The 22,272-nt window shown below is 39.4% G+C and overlaps 1 protein-coding gene across 9 annotated transcripts in view; it reads right to left on the reverse strand.

Annotated features, from left to right (window-relative positions):
* Positions 1-590: 590 nt before the first annotated feature.
* Positions 591-22,272, reverse strand: part of LOC121917429 (transmembrane protein 241-like) — a 47,538-nt gene continuing 25,856 nt past the window's right edge. For all 9 annotated transcript variants that reach the window (XM_042443386.1, XM_042443385.1, XM_042443384.1 and 6 more), the window contains 6 exons: positions 22,082-22,117; positions 19,527-19,561; positions 16,475-16,544; positions 14,128-14,221; positions 5,174-5,238; positions 591-1,475 (listed from right to left, as the gene is read on the reverse strand). In XM_042443386.1, the coding sequence (XP_042299320.1) occupies positions 1,415-1,475; positions 5,174-5,238; positions 14,128-14,221; positions 16,475-16,544; positions 19,527-19,561; positions 22,082-22,117 (361 nt within the window). In that variant the 3' untranslated portion in view covers positions 591-1,414. The remainder of the gene's footprint in view (positions 1,476-5,173; positions 5,239-14,127; positions 14,222-16,474; positions 16,545-19,526; positions 19,562-22,081; positions 22,118-22,272) is intronic.

A 22,272-nucleotide genomic window follows, 5' to 3' on the forward strand; every position in this document is an offset into this window, starting at 1 on the left:
CCAAAAGTACACATATGTTCCATAATAAAGAACATTGTTCTTGTGTTATGGAGCAGTGAAGGATATTTAGCTCCCTGGAGAGCAATCTGCAACTCAGCCCTACAGAATTGGGACTTTTTTCCAAGGTATGTGCGAAATAATAATATTGCTTGTGCTGTCATAGAGAGGCTCCTCAGTGTCATTTCTCCATGTGCTTGTGCTAAAGATAGACAGGAGTTCCTTACAATTAGATATAACTTTAAACTTAACAATGCAATCATCAAATGGTCATGACATCAAAGGTGACTGTAGCACGTCAATTGTTTCTCTCTCTTCACCAGAGCTCACACATTTTTTACTCTCCAAATCTTTCTGGATTTCAATTCCCATCAGCCCCATAGCTTGGCCAATGGTGAAGAATGATGGAAAAATAGAACATTCATAATAGGATAAAATAACCCTGTTTTTAAAACCTTGTGGTACCTTCAACTGTTTAATAGCTTGGATCAGATGCCAAAGCTGGGAAAATTTACTTTTTTACTACTGTAACAGAAATTTCAAGAAACTTAAATTTCTAGGATTGCAGAGCAAGGAATTCACAAGAGGACCACACTACAACTCCCAGAATTCCTCAGCTAACGTCTTACCTTTAACCCACTTTGCTGAAGTAACAAGAGAAGGAATAAACATACCAGTAATGTGTGCAGTAGGCTAAAAAGAAATACAGTGCACCCCGCCAACTGCAGGCTTGCCATCCATGGTTTGAGCTTTCATGAACGGCAGGCCCCAGCTTTTTCAATGAGCGTGTGTGCATCCACTGAAGAGAACAGGACTTAAGGTCCGTATTTTTTGCTATCTGGGGTGGGGCCAGAACAGATCTCCCACAGATTGCAAGGGCGCACTGTACTGCCACCCCTGTAATTTGTCAGTGGCACAAAGATTTTGCTCACTCTGTTCTATAAGGGAGAATATAGTAATATATTCCATTTCCTGGTAAAGAGCGACAATTGTATCTTGAATGAGAGTGACAGAGCAGAACAGGCATATTACATATAGCAAGGAATGCATAAATGATTTTAAAGAAGGAGAGATTTCAGCCCAGTTGAGCTTCTACAGTGGTAGTACAGCTGACATAACCACTAATGAACCTTCATCTTGCAATTCAAAGCACTATAAGGTGCAGAAGAATGAAGCACGTGGCATTAAGACTGCAGTCCTATACACCTTTATCTGGGAGTAAATCTCACTGAGTACAATGGGACTTACTTCTGAGTAGATATGTGTAGGACTGCACAGTACCCAAATTGCCTGCCTGCACACCATCACTGTAGCTACTATTTTTGCTTACATTTATTTTTGTTTTTTCTCCATTGCTTCAGATGGAATTTATTTAGCTATTTTCTTCTTCATCATCACCCCTACTCAGCCCTCACATTCATGTGCCAGTCCTTTCAATGTAGAGCAGCAAGACTTCTGCAAATCCACCAAGCAATAGGCTGTGAAGAAAACATAGGGGAAGTTTTATTAGCAACAATTCACTTAAATCTAGCCAGCAATTTTCATACAGAAGTATTTCCTTATCATTAAGTAACAAAAAGACAAATCTGGGTAATTTGTGGAGATTATAATAGCATCTCAGTTCCTGAAAGTTCAGGGCACCTGTGTCAAAGATATCTTGAGGTCACCTGCAAAACACCATCAATGAAAGGAGCAAAGAAGCACTTCAGCAGCCTATGATCTTGTGGCATGTATCTCTCATTCATGGCAGCTGGAGAGAGTTTTGAAATACATTCCAAGTATTGGAGCCATAAGTATTAATTTCCAGTTTTCTTCCTGTCCTTCCTGATGACAACCCTATCAGAGCTCTACAGAACAGGAGAACCATAAGGGAAATCTGGTGCTTTGAGCTACAATTCTCAATTTTCTTGATCATTGGAAGTTGTAAACAAAGCACCTGGAGTATACAAGGTCACTTATTTTCTCCCCCTGCCAAACAAATCCCATAGATAGTTTTTTGTGTTTTTTTCAGGCCATGTTCTAGAAGAGTTTTTTTTTTTTCCTGATGTTTCACCAGTTGCTATGGTTGGCATCTTCTGAAGATGTCAGCCACAGCTGCTGGCAAAACGTCAAGAAAAAAACTTCTAGAACACAACCTCATAGCCTGAAAAACCCACAAAAAATTATGGTTGCTGGCCGTGAAAACTTTTGAAATCCCATAGACTTTGGGAAAAGGTGGTCTTTCTAACAGTCAATAGATCTAATAATTTTAGAAATAAGAATCCAGTTTAGGAATGAGCTTAAGAGTTGAATGTTTTGGTCCCTATAGGGAACCATCAAAAAGTTTATGTTCTTTTCCCCAGAAGTTCCCCTTGCTCTCACAGTCCTGTAAAAGTCCCAGAGCATGGACATTATGTGCTACAAGAAATAATATGACTTCTGATGCATTACTTTTGGAGATAATTTTGGGCAAGGCATACTTTCTTTCACAATGTAACACAATCCATGTTAAAAGTGCCTCTGTGCATGGAGGGAACGCAATGAGTAACCTTTATTTGTTGTAACTCATTGTTTTGGGAGGACAGGGGGAAGTGTTACTGTTTACCTTAAATTATACCAGGTGACCAGAGATGTTTTTTCTACTACTTCTAAAGGAAGAGTCCTGTACCTCAGCATTCTACTTGCTGCTGACTGTATCATTCAGAATGGACAAGACCTGATTTTCCAGGGCTGTAGATCACGTGGAGATCCTCTGCTTATGCAGATCTCCAGAAAACTGCTTTCAAAGTGAGAAAGATGGAAACACGTGAGGAATGGGTGGGGTAGTGTGTTCCCTCTCCTTGAATGTTTAGTCTATAATGCCTGAAAGAACACTTTATGGCCCATGTCACTCTGGCTTTGGCTCAGTATTCTTGTCAGTTCCCATGATGTTGCTTTTGGTAATTTTTCCTCTGTGGTCAAAACTGGAGCTACTTGGCATCTTAATTTTTAGTCAAAATAAATTGTGCAAAGAATAGAAGTTTTTATGGAAGAAGCTCACCAAAGGCTCAGGAAAGAGCCTTCACAATGGATTGGTCAGATTTCCTATTATCCCTTTATATAACAATATGTCAGGCTGGTGTATCCAACAATGGTAGCCAAGTACTCTCCAAAGGCACATCCTGAGCTCCTGTCATCATTCACACATCATCATTCTAGTAATGACACTTCCTGCAACCCTGCACTGTGAGTGACACGGCCTGAACAAAGGAATCCAGAAGTAGCTTGAGTTTAGTGGCACCACCTTTTGTTAATAAATAAATCAACCTACAGTTCGTATATCTTGAGAGAGGGCATGCCATGTCTTCCAGTCCTTTCTAATGTCACATTCAAGAAGAACCAGCAAAATGCTGGCTCAGTTCCACATCCCCCACAACAATTAAATGTTATGACCTTGCATTTTTGTCCCAAGACTTAGTTTAAGAAATAGCAAAGCTATTACATTATAAACATTATAAATAAAACAAAGTTTTGTACCATTTATTATTAAGACAGCTTTCCGCCCCCATCTCACACCAACATGGCAAGTATGCAAAGCTGCCTAGATTTTAATAGCATTATGCTCACTCATATTCTTAGCTTCCCTGGCCTGTTTATAAATCATGAAGTTTCATTGTTCCTGAAAAGGCAGATTGTTGTATAACCATGGCAGAGTATAACCATTTGATAATTACATCAGTATTTATTATAAGTCCAAAATAAGGAGATGATAGCCCAGAAATATGTACACCCTTTTGCTTTATGCTGAAGGGTGATGGAGACACAACCAATGAGAAGCAACTCTGGTGCACTTTCTTGGGAAGAAGTTTTGTTGAACTTCATTGAGACTTCTGAATAAACAGGCATAATAACAAACTGCCGCAACAATAACTTTCAGTTTACTTACATAGATCTAAACAACAGCAGCAGCAACAACAACAACAACAAAACCCCTCACCTCCCTTTCATCAGATGGCTATTAAGAAGCTTCCACAAACTTCAGTTCCTACTGCTAATGCTCCATCTGAACCTAAGCCCTGATATCAACCCAAAAGGTCCATCTGGTAAAGCATCTTGTTTCCTGCAGTGGGTAAGCAGATGGCTCTGGTAAGCCAAAGAGTAAGGTGACAAACTAGCATCCACTGAAATCCTTCTCTTTGAATTTACCTATGCCCCTTGTAAAGTCATCTAGGCCATGATCACATCTTATGGGAGTAAATTCCTAAAAATTGTATTGGGTAAAGAGATACTTATGTTGTGACTCTACTATCACTATCCATTTCATTGGAAGACTCTGAGTTGCATTACTACAAAAAACAGTGGTAAAGTTCTCTCCTTCCACTTTCTCCACATCATGACCACCACTAACACAAGTCACCCGGGAATTATGATTTTGAAAATAAGTAACGCAACAGAAAACAGAAAAACAAAATAATAGTTATTATTAGGTCAGAGAAAAGTATTCACAATAGCAGCCAAAGATATAAAATATTTGTTATGCTGCTGAGAAAGTAGCTTTGGAAGTTGCATAGGCTCATCGTATTCTGAGAAAGCAGAACAGGCAAGCAGGCACACACACACATGAACACACACCCAAGCAGATATGTCATCTCAAGAAACAGAGCAACAAAATCTCACAGAGAAAAAGCATAAACAAGTCTTGTTCCCCAGTCCCATGTAAACATGTGAGACAACCCGCCTTCTTTCCTCTGGGGCACCCAGCCACCACTTGGCCCCCCTAGCCCACATGTCTGCCACCTTATTCCACTCCTGCCTTCCTCCCTCCTTGTTCCTCCATCTGGCAGCTCATCAAAGATATGCCAGCTGATGGGGTCCAGTGAATCCATTCTGGGTTTTATTCCAGACTTGAAAGAACTCTCCAAACTGTTGTACCCTATCCCCCAAATAGATGCTTTAAAGTCTACAACAAACCTTGACGTTGGTGATGGGATGAGATTTTCTGCCTTTGGGGCCAACCCATCTTTTGGTTAGCCTCTAGTACTATGTGCCCTTTAACTAGGGGTTGACTGGGTTGGCATATTCTGCTTTGTCCCAGGCAGCAAAACATCTTGGGCTGGCCCCAATTGCTAGGCAACTCAACAATTGTGGTATAATGTTTCAGAAATAAGAAAACAAAGGAAATGCACAACAAGTAATTTTTTGTGTGTGAGATACTTACCAACAGGCTGTTGGTACATTCATTGTAATCTCAAAGAAAAGTGGGGATAGGCCAGCTGTGATAACCTATAAAAGCAACAAGAATGGCAGTTGGTTGCATCAATTTCATCCATGTCTGTTCACAAGAATCTAAATCTTTCTACAAAGCTGCTGAGGGAGGGACAATGAGGAAAGATGGACACTTTTTAAATGCACGCTTCCAGGTTTAACTGATTTATGATACAAACCAATGGTTTTTGGAAGGTAATCCAACACATCTGAAGAATGGCAAGTTCTATAAGGCTGGATTAATCCATCTAGAGCAGGGGTAGGCAATCTTTTTGAGCCGGGGGCCAGGTTGCTGTCCCTCAGACAACTGGGGGCCCGATGCCAAAAAATAAATAATTAAATAATTTTAAAAAATTTTAAATAAATAAACCGGGACAAATGTAGGACAACATTTTCAAATGGTGGACATTTTTTTTTAAAAAAAAAGTGGAGGACACGCAAAAAAATTTGCTGATTTTTTAAAAAATGTTAATATAAATGCATGTTTCTGAAGCATCTATAGACAATTGCCCCCCTTGCCCCTGTGCGCGAGAGGCCAAAGGCCCCGGCGGCAATCGGCGGCAGGACCAGGCTGGGGCTGGTCCCAAGGCCTCGCTGGGCCGCATCTGGCCAACGGGCCGCAGGTTGCCTACCCCTGATCTAGAGGCACATCACCAAAAAACACTGCTGGACAAGATTCAAGTTCCATCAACTACATCATCTGTTTCCCACAGGGTGCCTCAAGAAACCACTAAGAGAACCTGAATGCAACTGTTTTCTTTGACCCCCCAGCAAATGAGATCAGTGGGAAATTATATTGGAATCCGTCTGGCCATCACAGCTAGATGACACTGACAGGTTGTCCTCTTAATTAACACCCATGGCCATGTACATTTAAAAACAAGTTTCAGTGGTCATGCCATCTTGAAAAGAGAAAAGGATGGACAGATGCGACAAAACATAGATTGATGAGACTGAACAAAAGCACCCTGAAGACAGGACCAGTGCCTTTCTGTTGCATAACCATCAGGAGCCAGCAACTGGGGCTGGGAGGAGAAGGCTAGAGAAGATGGACTACTTTTGGGGTGGGGTGCTACCCTGTACGTCCCTCTAGCATTATGTAAGGATATTGTGTGTTCATGCACACAACAGTCATGGGTGTAGTTAAGGGAGGGGAGCAAAATAGAGGAATGCCTCCCAAAATAAGAATTGTGTTCTCAAAATATCAAAAATGAAATTTTCTTTCAGTTCTGAAATTTCTAGTATTGCAAGTAAAACTTAAAACTTCAGAGCAGCATCTAGCAATTAAGCATCTACAGATCCCAAGGGAAGAAAGCAAGTATCAGAGTTCTAGGTGTGAATAATTTCTGCAATGCTAGAAATTTGGAGAGTGAAGGAAACTTTCATGAGAGGGGGAAGAATTCTTATTTGGCAATGCCCTTATTTCCCCTCTCTCCATATTTGCACTCCTGAGTAAATTATGCATATGTATATTATGCACCATCTGGCACTGAAAAAGTGACAATAGGAAAAGAAAAGAAATCAAGCTCCCATTTAAGAAGCAATTAATATACATTATGCACCCTTTGCAGTTGACACAGTGTGTGTGTATCTTCTGCTTGGATCCCTCTCTCTAAATGCAAGGAACTCCTATGAGGCCTCTTCCTCCCTGAGACCTCTTAACAAAAGAAACCAGATGAAAAACCAATGGGGCCTTGCACCAAAGAGATCTTCATATGAGGAAAACACCATGACTTGTACAACAGGACTACATGATTAATCTCACCTGCAGCAGCCTCATCATTCCCACCACATCCCATGCCATTCCTAGATTTCCCCTGACTCACAGCAGGGGCAAGTTATGCAACATACATATCTATCCCATACATTCCACCATAAGACAATTATTTTTGTATGTGCTATAGACCCCAATTTTTGCTTCTCCTGCATCACCTATGTTAAGTCTATCAGACATGTTCACTATGGGCCTGTGGGTGGAGTCAGGGCGCACACTGGATCGACCCCCAGGGCGCCACTTTGGCACATACCAGTCCACACAGTGTGCACCATCATGGTGCGACTCCAGCGCTGCATCTACATGATGCAGCACCGAAGGGGCATCATAAAGCCGTGCCACCATGGCTATGGCACCCCTTGGAGGTCGCAAAAAAGAGCCGCTTTTTGTGGCTCCTTTTTGCGCCCTCCAGAAGCCGGATCACAGCTGCAGTGTGAGGTTGCCGTGGCCCCAATCTGGCCAGTAAAGGGGTGGCTGCAGTCAACCATAGCACAACCTGAGCCACAATCTGACTGAAATATTGACAAGAAAATAGACCTGCCAACACGTTCCTCACTACTGTCAATAATTATGACACAAGAAATTATTCTTATCTGCCATTGAACTGTAGTCATTCAGCATGGCATCAACACTGGAAATAGCACAAGAAAATCAATAATGCTTTGATTTTTGTTTTACTGCAGCAACAAAAATAGGATGTTTTCTATTAAAGCCTCCGATGTCTTTAGAAATACTTTGGGGGGGAAAGAAATACTTTGAATCATTTGGGAATATTTAGTTATGCTAATTTTTCCATTCTAATTTCATTTCCCTGCTCATGGCTCCACTGGGATGACATAATAATAATAATAATAATAATAATAATAATAATAATAACAATAATAATAATAATAATAATAATAATAATAATAATAATAATAATAAATTGCTAAGGCATATGCAAGAGTGTTTTGCTGACTCTATGCCATATACCCCATCCAGCTAAAGTCCCGACTCTAACACTTTTTAAAGCATTCTTGCTGTTTCTTAGCTGATGTAATGGAAACTGAAGTCTTATTTTTATTATAAAAGAAAGAAAGAAGGAAAACAGTGGTTCTTCAACATTTTAATTTTCTCATTAAAACAGATTAACTGTTGTTACAGAAGCTGCATAACTATATTATGAGAAGTATAGTATTCAATCATATTGAGAGAGGTACCTTAGCAGTCTAGAAGTCACTGTGCACCAGGGTGGTAGAATTCAAAGTGTTAGTCTGGAAAATCAGTATGCAGAAGGGTAATGTAGCACCTTTGAGACTAAATGAAAGAAAGAAGCTCATAGCATGAGCTTTCATAGACTTCAACCTACTTTCCCAGATGCACGTTTCTGAGGAAGTAGGTTCAAGTCTACAAAAGCTCATGCTATCAGCTTCTTTCTTTCAGTTAAAGGTGCTACAAGATCCCTTTGCATACTGTGTACCAGGGTAGGGAATATTTGGCTCACCAATTGTTTTGGATTTCAACTTCAAGAAACTCTGGAGAGCAGGATCAATGATAAAGAACTGTTCAAGAGTTGTAGACCAAAATATCAGGTTGGTAAAAGTTTCCCCACCTCTGATGTATACCCTAGATGGGAATATGATATTTACTCCCCTGGAATAGTCCAATCCTCAAATGAAAGTCAGTTGGGTCAGTCCTTCTCAGACAGCCATTCCCCACTTGGTATTCTCTATGGCAAACAGCCATGCTGGTGGAGGATGGTGGAAGCTGTAATCTTAAACATATAGAGGGGATTAGGGGGAGAGGACTGCTCTAAAGAATAATGCTCTTGTGGAAAGGTGCTCAGTTTTTTGTATCCGAGTTCTTACACTGTAAATTTTCTTCAGAATAAGAGGAAAATACACATTTGAAACCCAGCTGGTATTCAGGTGCATGTTGGGTGAGAAGGCAACTGACAAAATTTGGACAAGGAAAAAGGTGATAAAATAAAATAAAAAGTTGTGTTGTGTGTTATATATGTGCTTGGAAAAGTCACTGTTTTACTATAATTCTGGCGGGAGTGTTCTCAGAGTTGACAGGGGGAAAAACTTTTCTAAGTTCTAGTTGAATCTTAATATTGTTTTTAATGGTATCTTTGATAGCCACCCCCATGACAGCGAGGGCACATCGGTGTATCAGGGATCAAAATGGACACAGCCAAGACAAATGAATCCCACCACTTTCATCCACTAGAACTTTGAGTAATGCTAGTCATATCAGATTGTCTGATAGTAATTTTTCCCTTTCCAACCAGCACCTTAATATCTATTGGGTTATTGGCATGGCAACCAAAGTAGCCCCTAACAGGAGGAAGACCAGAAAGAGAGAGAGCATAAGGCTGACCTACTACCCTTCCCTAGTTCTAGCCTGTTGTCTTCACAGCACTTCTCCCCTAACCCATGCCCAATTTAATTTGCAATTAGACAGAATAACAGATTTTGAAGTAAGATTTGGAAGCAAGCATAACACTTGAAAAACACTTGAAATGAAGTTTAGCCTATTGAATTGGTGAAATATAACAGCATTTTCTTTGAAGACAAATGTATATACAATTTTAAAATATTCTTAACTAGCATATTCTTCCGTGCTTAGTTCAGTAGACATCTGGAATCTGCACTTGCAAATTTGCAATGGAAATTATTCCCAGACCAGTATTTGTTATTCTTTCTATTCATTCACAGATATGTCTATGAATCATTGTTCAACTTCAAGAAAGTTTGGGAAGTTCAAGAGCAAGAGACTAAATAAAAACACTGGAGTGCCAAAGTGGGGGTGGAATCTATTTTGTGGAACATAATTTTCAGTGAGACATTTAGATTTGATAGATCCTGGAATTCTTTCTCATTCTTGCCAGGGATGTAAAAATGAAACTAGACGGCAGGAACAAAGAAGCACAGGGAGTCAGAATTTATAATTAGCTTGTATAAATTGAAATCATTATGGTTGGCAGAGCCAGCATGCTATAGTGGTTTGAGTGTTGGATTAAGACTTTGGAAAAATAGGGTTCGAATCCCTGCTTGGTCATGGAAACCCACTGGATAATTTTGAACAAGTCACACTCAGTCTCAGATGAAGGCAATGACAACCCACTTTGAACAAATCTTGCCAAGAAAATCCCATGATAGGTTACCTTAGGGTCAGAAATTACCTGGAGGCATGCAACAACAGCAGCAATTATGACTGGCTGGGCATTGGTCATGAAGGCATTTTTTTTCATTCATGCCCCTCAGCCTGGATCTTTCAGTCTTCCTCAACCTGATGCCCTCCAGATGAGTTAAATTAAACCTCTGGACATTTTATTCTCAACGCATACAAAAGTCACCAGGTTGAGGAAGCCTGCATAGTCTTGCACATGAAGTCAGTGAGAAGTAGTTATCACTGTATATTGGGAGAGAAGGAGAGGAATATTATAACTTCACTGTTGCTATTGGTTACATGTATTACTCTTATTCTTAGTGTTTTGTATGTTTGTGTCCTATCCTTTGCACAGCCCCAGGATTCAGGGCAGCTAACAAAATTCAATAAGACAGAGATAAGGTCCATATAACATATATGTGTGTACATGCACAAGCATTCAAGTTGACTTATAGTGATCTCATGAACCTAATAGGGTTTTCTTAGGCTAAGAATACTCAGAGGTGGCTTTGCCAATTTCTTCCTCTGCAAGGCTCTTATAACTCAGTACTGTAATTTCCTTCTTTTCCTTGACCCCTAGGCAGCTTACCATATTTTACAAGCCTTTTTTACAAACTGGTAGTGCTGTATAAAGTAGTGATCACTACTGTTACTTGGGATGACGAAACATAGCCACCTAACATGCTTCTACCTTTGCCTATAGCATATTACAGCCCAGCTTCCAACACCTAGATGTCTTCCTGAGCATTCTCTTTAGATAACTGTGTTGAATTAATCTACTGAAAGTCTTTTAAAAGAAGAATAAATGTTATAATTATAATTTTGTACATTTTTGCACATTTTTTCTGCACTCAAACTCTCTGAACTATGATCACCCTCTTGTGAAAAAGATTTCTACTGATCATTTATTTTTAAATATCAGGGCACATACTTCTATTTTATCAACAAATTTAATGATCATATCAAACACCAAGGTGTTGTTATGGAGACTGTTTTGAGGACGTTGCAGCAGTTCCAGTGCTGGATAATTAATGCTGGATGCTACAAAGCTATTATCAAGCTGTCTCTATGGAAACAACTAAAAGCCGACACTTACAGCTGCAACAAGTAAGTTGCATCAATCGTTTTCTCTACATCCTCTTCAGATATTGAAATAGAATGGCAGCTGCATTGTCAAATTTTGATTAATTACACTGAACACACTATAATTTATGAAGTGCACCATATATACTCATGTATAAGTCTAGAAATTTAGGTTAAAAAATTGACCCAAAAAACCTGAGTTGACTTATCCATGGGTCAATGTAAGTACTGTATTTCAATTCTATCTATCTATCTATATATATATATATATATATGCTCTAGAAGCACTGGTCCACCTTTACTCTCTCATCCAGCCATCCTTTGGCACAAATAGTTATGCCTGCGGGAATTTTGTTAGGTTCTTCGGCAATTTTTTCCTTTGTTTCATCTTTTACATCCTTTATTACATGCCCCTAAGTTTTACCCTCGACTTATGCATGGGTCATATCAAAATGCATAATTTTGGCCCCAAAACCTGCCCTTGACTTATATATGAGGTCGACATATAATCAAGTATATCCGGTATATATCTTGAATTAAAAGACATTGGCTGAAATCCTGTATCTTATGGGTAGGGAATTTGTGGTCCTCCAGAAGCCATTGGCTTCCATCTTCCATCAGATCGCTTACTATCTGATGTTCTGTTGTTGGCTGTTTATCGATCCATTTCCTGTATTCCTATGTACTGTATATGTATTATCCTACTTGTGATTATGTATTTTCTCTGGATAATGATTAACCATCCATTATGAAGCCTTGCCCTCCCTCCAGTCCATCTGCCTTGGTCCAGACCTCGGAGGTTGAGAGGAACTGCTGGACCTCTTACCCTTTCCCTCCACCACTCCCTTCTCCTTCTGTGTCATGTCTTTTTAGATTGTAAGCCTGAGGGCAGGGAACCGTCTAACTAAAAAGATTGCATGTACAGCGCTGTGTAAATTTACAGCGCTTCATAAATAAAGGTTAATAATAATAAATAATAATCTCCCATCAGCCTGAGTTAGAATGGGAACTGGAGTCTAGTAGTATTTGGAGGGCCAAAGGACACCTACCCAGCATAACAATTCCCTGGTCCCAGAACATCACCTGAAGGCTCATGGCTGAAGCTAAATGATTATATGTTCTGAAAATGCCCCAAGATGCCACAGGGGGCCAATGTAGTCCTCCAATCTCTGGCATTTGCTTACGTCTGTGTTAACACTATCTTGTCTTTAACAGATCTCCACATGGTGATGAAGCCGATCAGTACAAGTTACATGTATGATAGACATCCAACAGATTAACCTAAACTAAAAGACCACATCATATAAACTAGTTTAAGACAGCATACATCTGAAACAAGGCAAATTTACAACTGTGAATCAATGACTGCCACAAAACCTCAAGTTTAGGCTCTCTCCCCATGCTGAATTTTTCAAAGCAGATTTTTCTGTTCCATACCACATTAGTCAGGTTTGAGAAGGGAATATGACTGGCTAGGCTCCAATTTGGTGATGTACAAAAGGAAACCTCCTCTGCCCCCTACAGTGCAAAACCAACTTAGGCGGTTTACAGACCTGTACCCACTCCTTTCCCCGACAGATTAGGGCCTCAGCTGCCACAGCAGCAGCCCTGAGGCCCCGATCCACCGCTTTTCCAGGCTGCAGGGAAGTGGCAAAAGGCTGCTTCCCCACGGCCTGGAAAGGGGTGCCCTTGGGGCTTCAAGCCCCAAGGACACCCCGACTGCAGTGGGAACAAGAGAAAGGGGCCCCTTTCTCCTTTGTGTCGCTGGCGCAGCCATGTAAAGGCTGCACCAGCGACACAAACCCAAGAAGGAGCTCCAAAATGGGCACCACAGGCACACAGGCACGGCTGTGACGTTGTAAGGGCGGCGCCCATGTGGAAAGGGCACTGCCATTTTGTACGTACTCTGTACGTACTAGGGTTGGGGGCGTCTGAAAGAGACGCCCCCAGGCAACCCTAGTATGTACAGATTACGTACAAAATGGCCCATTTGTACAGGGCCTTAGTAATCATAATCAGAAGTAGCAATTAGGCACCATACACAAAGTAAGACATGCGATATTCACAGAAGATGCTGCACTAAAAGGACAAAGAACAATGCCTTGGGAGAGAAGATGCTAAGGATTTCAACAGACATGTAACTGCAATGTGAATCGATAGTCTTATCTAAGCCATGGTCATTCCTGACAGACTCTGAGCCTAATCTCTGAAAAAGTGTTGCTAGCAATTAGGTAGCCACCATGGAAACAATTGCTGCTAAACACTGAGTTGTTTCCAGAAACTGAAACAATTCAGGACAGATTCAAAAGTTTTCCATCATTTTGCAATAGATTAATACTGGCGTGTTGGTTTTATCATTAGAGTCTACATATGGCTTTCTCAGTTCTACTAACAATTCACAAGATCACATTCTTATCTCATTTAGTTTTATGAAAGATGAAATCCCAGTTAGGACCACCCCTCTACACATGAATTTGCTTTTAAGGTGAGGATTCCATCCTTGCAACATTCTTGTGGTGTGGCCCTTCAGTTGTTACAACATCCAGCACTCTTCGATATTGGGGAGTTACAGTCCTATTAACATCTGGGAGGGTGCATGATTCCTATCCAAAACAACTCAAGGCGGATCTAAAGTATGTCTGGGAATAAAACTACTCACATTAGAATAGGACTGGGAAACCCTTGGTTTTTCAGATGTCAGTGGAACCCACCAGACCCAGCCAGCATGTGCAATTATTAATGAAGATGGGATTTGGACTGGGCTGCTATTAACATCTGAAAAACCAAAGGTATCCCAACCCCTGTATTAGAGAAACTTGAGAATTAGCTGCATCTCGATGATAATTAAATGATCATTTCTTAAAACCCGATCCCAATGTGAGCTGTAACTATCTTACCTTTGCTAGGAAACTCCAAGCTGCATACTGTCCTGTGGATGTGTTGTTTTTAAGTTTCATTGTGTGAAAAGTCAGAAAGAATCCCAGTACTCCACTGCAGAGGATGACAGATAATGCAATTAATATGGTTCATATTTTCTAGTTCATATCCTTCAGAAACAATTATTTCAATGAGGAGCAGTGAAGAGAAAAGCATAACCTGTTAATTCTAATCCTTTAACCTTGAAAACCCTTAATTTGCAAGGTGTTCTCATAGACAAAATCATATCATAGTTTATCTTGTAGGGAAAAGATCAATGACTGGTATCCTAAATGTGCCTTATAATTTGGCTAATTTCAATAACTTTGGTGGCTTAATCTTTAAAATTCTAATTTGGGTTTTTTGTTAATAAGAGTCAAAGCACCACCCAGTTAGTTATTCCTAGAATAGAATCCAAAGAATATGCCCTGCATTGGAACCTGTAACTACAGCCAACTAAGCCAGAGTTTAATCTTTAAATTTAATTTGGAAACCTCTTATCTGTCAAGTTCATCCTCTATACTTACTGACTCCCCATATAGTCACTGTAATAATAGAACTTTTCCTTACTTTGATTATTAAGTCAACTCCCTCAGTCTGAGTTCACAGACATCTTTAGACATCAAAGACTGAAATAACTTCTGTCATGTTATACAAAGAGATGTTGTACTGCCTTTGAAGCTAACGGAGAAAAAGACATTTGTAGCATCAGCTTTTTAGACTCAGTCTGCTTTAGAAATTTCTAGTTTATTCTATTAAATAAAAGCTTCTCAGAGCAGCTAACCCATGCTTTAAAATGCAGCTATAATATATTTTTAAAGAACAAAGCAACAAAAGAGCAGCAGGGAGCCAATATATGCCACATCAAAAATACAGCTTTTTTAAAGCTAGAAGACCATTAAAGACTTCATCTGGGCCTAGAAATCATCAAACTCAGGACCAGTGAATCTCCTGGGTAGAAAATTCTAGAGTGGGGGCACCCCAATCAAAAACATTCTCACATGATTTCCCACCAACATGTAAGTATGTACATGAAGAAATTCTTAGTAGTGAGGTAGGCTGGAAACCAGCATCAGTCAACCAAGGTAAAGCTCTACAGACTTGGTCCCAGTTATTAATCCAGTTGCAATAGCTCCTTGTAATCTATTGTGCTAAGAAACTATCCCACAACTGTTGTTACTGGTATGCTTTGAAACATGTATAAAGGTTGTTAATTACAAGCCAATATGACTTTGTCTTATACATTTAAGAGCATCATGCTGGAATACTGAAATCAGCTGTTTTGGACATATTTCAATCTAGAAAGCCCTAAGAAGAACCCCTAATGAATTGTGTGGCGATTTTAGTAGTGGGTCTCAATACTGTAAATAAATGAACAGATATTTGGGGCAATTTCTAATCCAACAAGTTTAGGAGATGTTTAAAATATTACCGTAATTTAATTCCCATTATGTAGCAAGCTGTCACCACATAAATCAATGGGGTATTTGTTAGACTTTCCTCTTTTAACTAATTTCTAAAATCTGTCAAATAAGATGCACCCGCAAATAAATCCACACATGCAGAAACTAACTGCGTACTGTAGCCCAATGTCTCCTAATTACTGCAAACATGATTTACAAGGATTAATATACTGCTGAGCCCTTGAGAGATGTTTTCAGTGAATCCTCTGCCATGATATGGCAGAGGCGCGCAACACATGGCTTGCATGTGAGTTCTGACATAACCGCCAAATTGGTCTCTGCTGCAAGCCAGATGGCTGAAATTATATTTCATAAAGCAAGCAGCACAACCTTAAAACCATTCAACAGAGCCCTCAAAAGTTGAAAGGTTTTGACAGGTTTTGTGGTGCAGGAGTACACTCTTGTACCTTTTGGACTATATAGTTGCCATCAAATTTCAGTAACAACTACAGTAGGAAAAGGATATGGAATTGCAAGACAATTAAAGTAGCTTTCCCCCATGTAGCTTCTGTGACAGACAGAATCATTTGGGCGTTCCGTAAATGCTAGGAGGGTTATTACAGATATGTGCTTTGAGAAACCCAACTCAAGGAATGGGAGAAATGAAGAAGGCTGAGAATTTAATTCTAGATCATAACTAGCATTTCTATACCAGCCATGGCTCTGTTCAGAAATGCAAATTACATATAGCTCTTATCTTACATGCTACCATGTTCTGAAAAGATCTCATGATTTGAAGTCATGGTTACATATAGCTCATGTCTTACATGCTACCACATTCTGAAAGAATCTCATGGTTTGAAGTCATGGTTTGTATATACTGCAAAATATACAAGCCCACTGACACAGAAAAGGAAAATGATACCTAGCAAAGCAACTGCTGTGAAACCTGTAGAAGTAAAGGAATGGAAATTCCAAGGCACTGAAGAGATCACCTGAGGAAAAAAGTAACACATTCAGTGGTGGTGGTGGTGGGGCTTTGCAAAAATAACCATAGTTAACTTTTTATAAAGGAATGTCACTGAACTAGCTGCTGTTGGCCTTAACACAAGCTTTTTATAGCTTGCCCTTACTATGGACAACAATCCTTTCTCACCTTTTTTTTTTTTTAGAAGAACCTGATTCTTAATACAGTATCAGATCAGAAAGAGATTGCAATGAAGAGAATTATGCATTTAGTGAATACATTTCTACATGATAAATAACCAAGTTGGATACTGCAGTTTCCAATGGAAAGGCATGAAGTCAGTTCACCATGTTTATATTCATGGTCATGAGGGACTAATTTGTTTCCACTGAACATGTTCATTCTTTTCATTCCATGCTATGGCACAGGAAACACTTATAGGTATTGCCTGTTTCCCTCCATAAATCTGAATAGTGGTAGGGAAAAAAAACTACACTGGAACTGGGAAGGCAATTTTAGGGTTTTTTTAATGGAGGGGAAAACACATTTAAGTATCTTAATGTTTGAAATATTTAAGTACCTGACCAGAGACTTGTTTAAGAACAAATTGAATAAAGACAGTCTATTTCAACTCCATTTGTACCGTGATTTTTCATACCTCATAACAATGAAAGAAATTTGTGTTTCCAAGAGCCAGCATAGTGTAGTAATTTGAGCGTTGACCTATGACTCTGGAGACCAGGGTTCAAATCCTCACTCAACCATGGAAGCCCACTAGGTGACCTCAAACTCTCTTTCCTCTCAAAGGATAGCAAACGCAAAAACCCATCTTGCCAAGAAACCCCCAAGAGAGGTTAATCTTAGGGTCACTGTAAGTCAGAAATAACTTTAAGGCAGACAACAACAAACTGATAATCATACTTTGCATCTCTGCAACAGTGCTCTAGTGGGCTCCATAAATGTCCCCACAAGGGAATATACACAATCTCAGCAAACATGCAGTCCCAGCCCCAAGTTTGCTGAGATAATAGAAAACGTGGGAGAGAAGGATTTTAAAAAAAGGACTGGCAGGCAGAAGTACTTGCTCATTTTACTTATTTATTTATATATTGAATTTATACCCTGTCTGGGATGGAATCCAAAGCAGTTGGACACACATATTTCCTTTTCCTGGACTTCTCTGGCTTGGAAGGGATTAATATTAAATAAATTAAAAGGGGGACTATGTCTTTGCTGGGGAGAATCCACAGTAGATGGAAGGGTTAAGTATGCCTTCTCTTGCTACTGATACACTGTCAGTTTGGCCTTGGCCATATGCTAAGGTTCCATTTTTTTCTTAAATGTCCTACATTTTGAGCTGAGTTTTGTCCTGCAGTTGTCCTACAGTTTGGTCTCGAATTTGTTCCACATTTTGTCCCTGGTAATAGTGGACAATTATGGCAACCCTACATAAAATGGTAGGTTCAACTCTACCTTTTACAATCTCAAGATCAAAGGCTTTTTATCACCATGCATGTTAATCTGTTTATCTATGATAGGATTCACAACCACTTTTTTTTCAAATCCACTGTTAAGATAATCAGCCAATGTTTGTGCCTTGTACTGTATACTCCTTTCCCTCATGTTCTCCTCCCACCCAAGCATGTGCATAAACATCTGAGGCTACACTCCATGCCTCTGATGAAGTGGGCTGAACACCTTGAAAACCTATGCCAAATAAAACATGCTAGCCTTTGAGGTGCCACTAGATTCTTTACAGCTGTAAAATGGGAATGAGTAAGGCAATGTCCTTAAAAAAAAAGTTTCCTTAAACGTTCCAGTAACATTTTTCAGTCTTTAGGGCCAAATTAGTTGGCTAAGTCCTGCTTTTGGAGAAGGGAGAAAAAAACTTATGCAAGCAGGAAATCTGAATCTCTCCTTAACATTTAGATTACATTAACAGAAGAGAGAATGCTGGGCTCTCAGTTTGAAATAATTTACAGCAATCTAGTGGTCCATTGCCTGCTTGTCCTCCAGCTGAGTGTGACTCAAAGCCCACAAATCAATGCATAGAGCTTCTAGAAAACTGTGAGAGCACATAATAGGAGAGTACCAGTGTGAATTTGGATCTGGAAGAACTGACCAGATGCTGGGGTAAATGTGGTACAGAGGATACCCTATCTGTTACCTTACCCTTAGGTAGAGGGAAGAAGCTGCCTCAGAGAGTAGATCTGGATTACTATGAAGGGGCAGCAAACGAGAATCATCTACTTGTTATCATTGTGCCTTTGTTTACAAGGACTTGGAAGGCATTAGGTACAGTCCACCTTGACTTGGGGGAAGAGAGGAACATTCACTGTTTATATAGCTTGTAATTTAGTGTTCAAACATTTGAATTTAGTGTTCAAATTCTAAGTTTTTTCCCTTCCAATGGAAATCACATGTGAATTGCTTTGAATTTTCTACTATTCAAAGAAGAGAAAGCAGAAAGACAACATTTATAGACAAGCACATCACAATTCTGAACATCACATGTAGTCTCACCAGAACAATCTGCTGGCTATATTAAGGATGAGATGAACCAGGTTATATCCAGGTAGAACAAATAATCCAAATCCATGTTTTAGTCACCTCCATTGCACAAATACAAATATCACAATTTTTGGTTTGCAGAATCTTGGTTTTTCTTTTAGATTATTCTTATCTACATGCATTCTCAATCCAGCAATATGATACAAGCATGAGTGTTTTGATGGGCTCTCAGAATATCTCTGCCAGATGCACTGCTTTCAATAACTTCAAGACAGGGAAACAATCTACATTGATCTGGCTCTGCATACATAAGATAGCTACCTTCACTGAAATGAATCGGAGATTGTATACATACAGGTGACCCATGTGTGCATTTGAACACACACAGATCTACATATCATGTGAATGTATGAAGTAAACAGTACTGTACTTCTAATCAGCTCAGATGTGAAATAAACACATAGTACTAAAAGAGTTAGAATTATCTTTCCTTTTGTACCTGTTGGGTGGGATGCAAAAGCCAACATCACCATACTAAAAACAAAAAGAAGAAGTACAATATTACTCTTAATTCCTCAAGCAAAACCTACATCACTGTCATTGACTATGAGATGTGACGTTGCCATTTTAATACTTCAGCTCTCCTGCAATTTTGAATCAAAAGATAATTAGAAACATCTGCATGCAATTTTATTTTTAGAAATCATAAGCCTGACAATAACTCTTTCGGACACTGTAAACAGAAAATTTCTGAACATCTGTAGGATTTATGTGTGCACATTACAGAGTCACAAGCAGTAATATGATTGCCCAATTCCTTGCTGCAGAAGGCATATGCTTTCTCCCCTGGCAAAACTGTACTTGCTTCTCAGGTTAAGAGTTCTCACACTGCAGCCTGATTACTTTGGCCAGTTACATCATAAACTGTTCAGAGTGCACTACTGCTCTATAATTAACTGTTAATGTATAACAAAGTCAAAATGATCTTATTAATAAAAGATCTTATAAATAAAAACAATTTTGTTGGCTCTTAGGGCTACAAATGATTAATGGGAATATAATGTCCTCCAGGTTGATGGTCATAGGATGATAAGCAGACTGTAAAAGATATGCCTTCTAAAAAACAAAAATCAAATGTTATGCCAGAATAAAGACAAGCCTTGTATATTAAGAATATTTTGCATATTTTATTCTGCATCTTTTAATAATGGAAATGGACAAAGGCTTACTATTGGAAAAATCACAACACAGCTACTGTCTTTATAGCAGTTTCAGCAAGTGTTGCCCACAAATATTCATGTTCTCTCCTTGCAGCCATAAGGTTTAGATTGAAGTTTAGTATAACAAAAACTGGGGGGAAGGGAAAGAGCGGTTCTATTCTGAGGATAACAAAGTGTTCTCAGAATATAGATAGCCTTCACTGCAACAATATTACTTTTATCTTGAGCCTGACTCTATAACTGGATTTCACTGAACTCAATGGGAATTACTTCTGAACAGATACATAGACAATAGCATCATAGGCTACCTAAAGATCTGTATTACAGTTATTATTCCATACCATAACACATCCCAATGTTTCCAGTATTTGCATTATTTCTTCCCATTAGTGCTGCTTTGCTTTCTTTTTTTAAAAAAGATTTTATTTGCCAATAATAAAACACATATAAACATACATACATATTTAAGCATTCATAAAAAAATACATACATTACTCATACAATACTTATACACACAAAAACAGAAATGATACTCCAAACATAACACTAAAAACATGACTTCCAAGTGTTGTAGTTATTGCATATAAACGTTAGTGCTGCTTTGCTTTCAGGCATGTTAACATTGCCATGGGATTGCTATCTTGTTTGGAATAAATCTATGAAGCAAGTGTTGATCAAAGCCTGCAGACTAACAAAACAATTGTTAAGTTCGAATAATTGTAAAGAAACTATCCGTTCTTCCCACAGAGTCCTCTCTAGAATGTTCACATTCGAAAAAGCAATCAGACATTGAGCAAGATTCCCTTCTAATAAGTATGCATGGGGTATACATCTGTGTGAACAGGACTGGCCCTAGTCATTTTTCTGCCTGAAGTAAAGGATTAGATGGAAATCTTCTCAGTTCCATATACAAAAGCATACAGATCTTGGCAGCTGAATTTTACTTTAGTGCAATCAACCTGAAGGTCCTCCACTTATCAGAGTGGACTAATTCAGCAGGTGCAGTGAATGCTGTGCTTCATCTAACTTTGTCTTCCAAAAGAATAATAGGTGGAATGCGTTGTGGGCCTGTCCTGCATCCACAACTGCTCCTGGAGATGTTTGTAGTAAAATTGGTCCTGTTTGTGCAATAACAAAAGGTTGTTGTTGTTGTTGTTTTAAGAGATGGGCTGAGGAGCAGACAGTAGTGAGTGGGCCAACAATCAATGGAAAGCTGGAATCATATCGGAGGAACAAGGTACAGTGGTACCCCGGGATACGAAAGCACCGCGTTACGAAATTTCCGGGATACGAAAAAATTCTATAGGAAAAAACTGTTCCGGGTTACGTTTTTTTTTTCGGCTTACGAAAAAAATTTTTGGTGCTTTTCGGCGCTTTTTCGCACAAAATCGCGGCTTCCAGCGCTAGCGCCTATGGCTTTTTCGGCTAGCGAAAGATTTCGGGTTACGAAGGGCGCCGCGGAACAGATTATTTTCGTAACCCGGGGTACCACTGTACTTCTCTTCTGAAATCTAATGTGGGACAACAGATCTCTTGACAGATCTAAGAGAATATATGCTGCTTCCTGCAGCTTATGATCTACTTCAAGGATGGGAACTCTATAGCCCTCCAGATGTTAAAGGACATCTTCCAGCAGCCCCAGCCATCATAGTGCATGATGAGAATTTATGGGAGTTGCAGTTCAACATAATCTGGAAGGCTGCTTTCTGGTAACATTGTTGTATTGTATATTTGTAAATAAAACAAGTATTATCCCCCTGCTCCCCAAGTCTCCACTGAAAACCAAAACATGTCCCAGTTTTTTCATCATATACAGAAAGGATTTAATTTTTACCTGAATGCATAGTTTATATACTGTTGTTCTGAGATACTACAGAGAGAAAAACAGGAGTTATTTCAGGTGGAGAGAAGTTTAATGGCAGCATTTTCTACAATATTACAGCTAAGAATTCCATGTTTTAAAAAAATCCCACGAGTTATATGATGCCAATTGTCTGTGTGTGCGTGCGCATGCCCTCAAGTCTC

Source organism: Sceloporus undulatus, unplaced genomic scaffold (assembly GCF_019175285.1).
Source record: "Sceloporus undulatus isolate JIND9_A2432 ecotype Alabama unplaced genomic scaffold, SceUnd_v1.1 scaffold_18, whole genome shotgun sequence".
NCBI lineage: Eukaryota > Metazoa > Chordata > Lepidosauria > Squamata > Phrynosomatidae > Sceloporus > Sceloporus undulatus.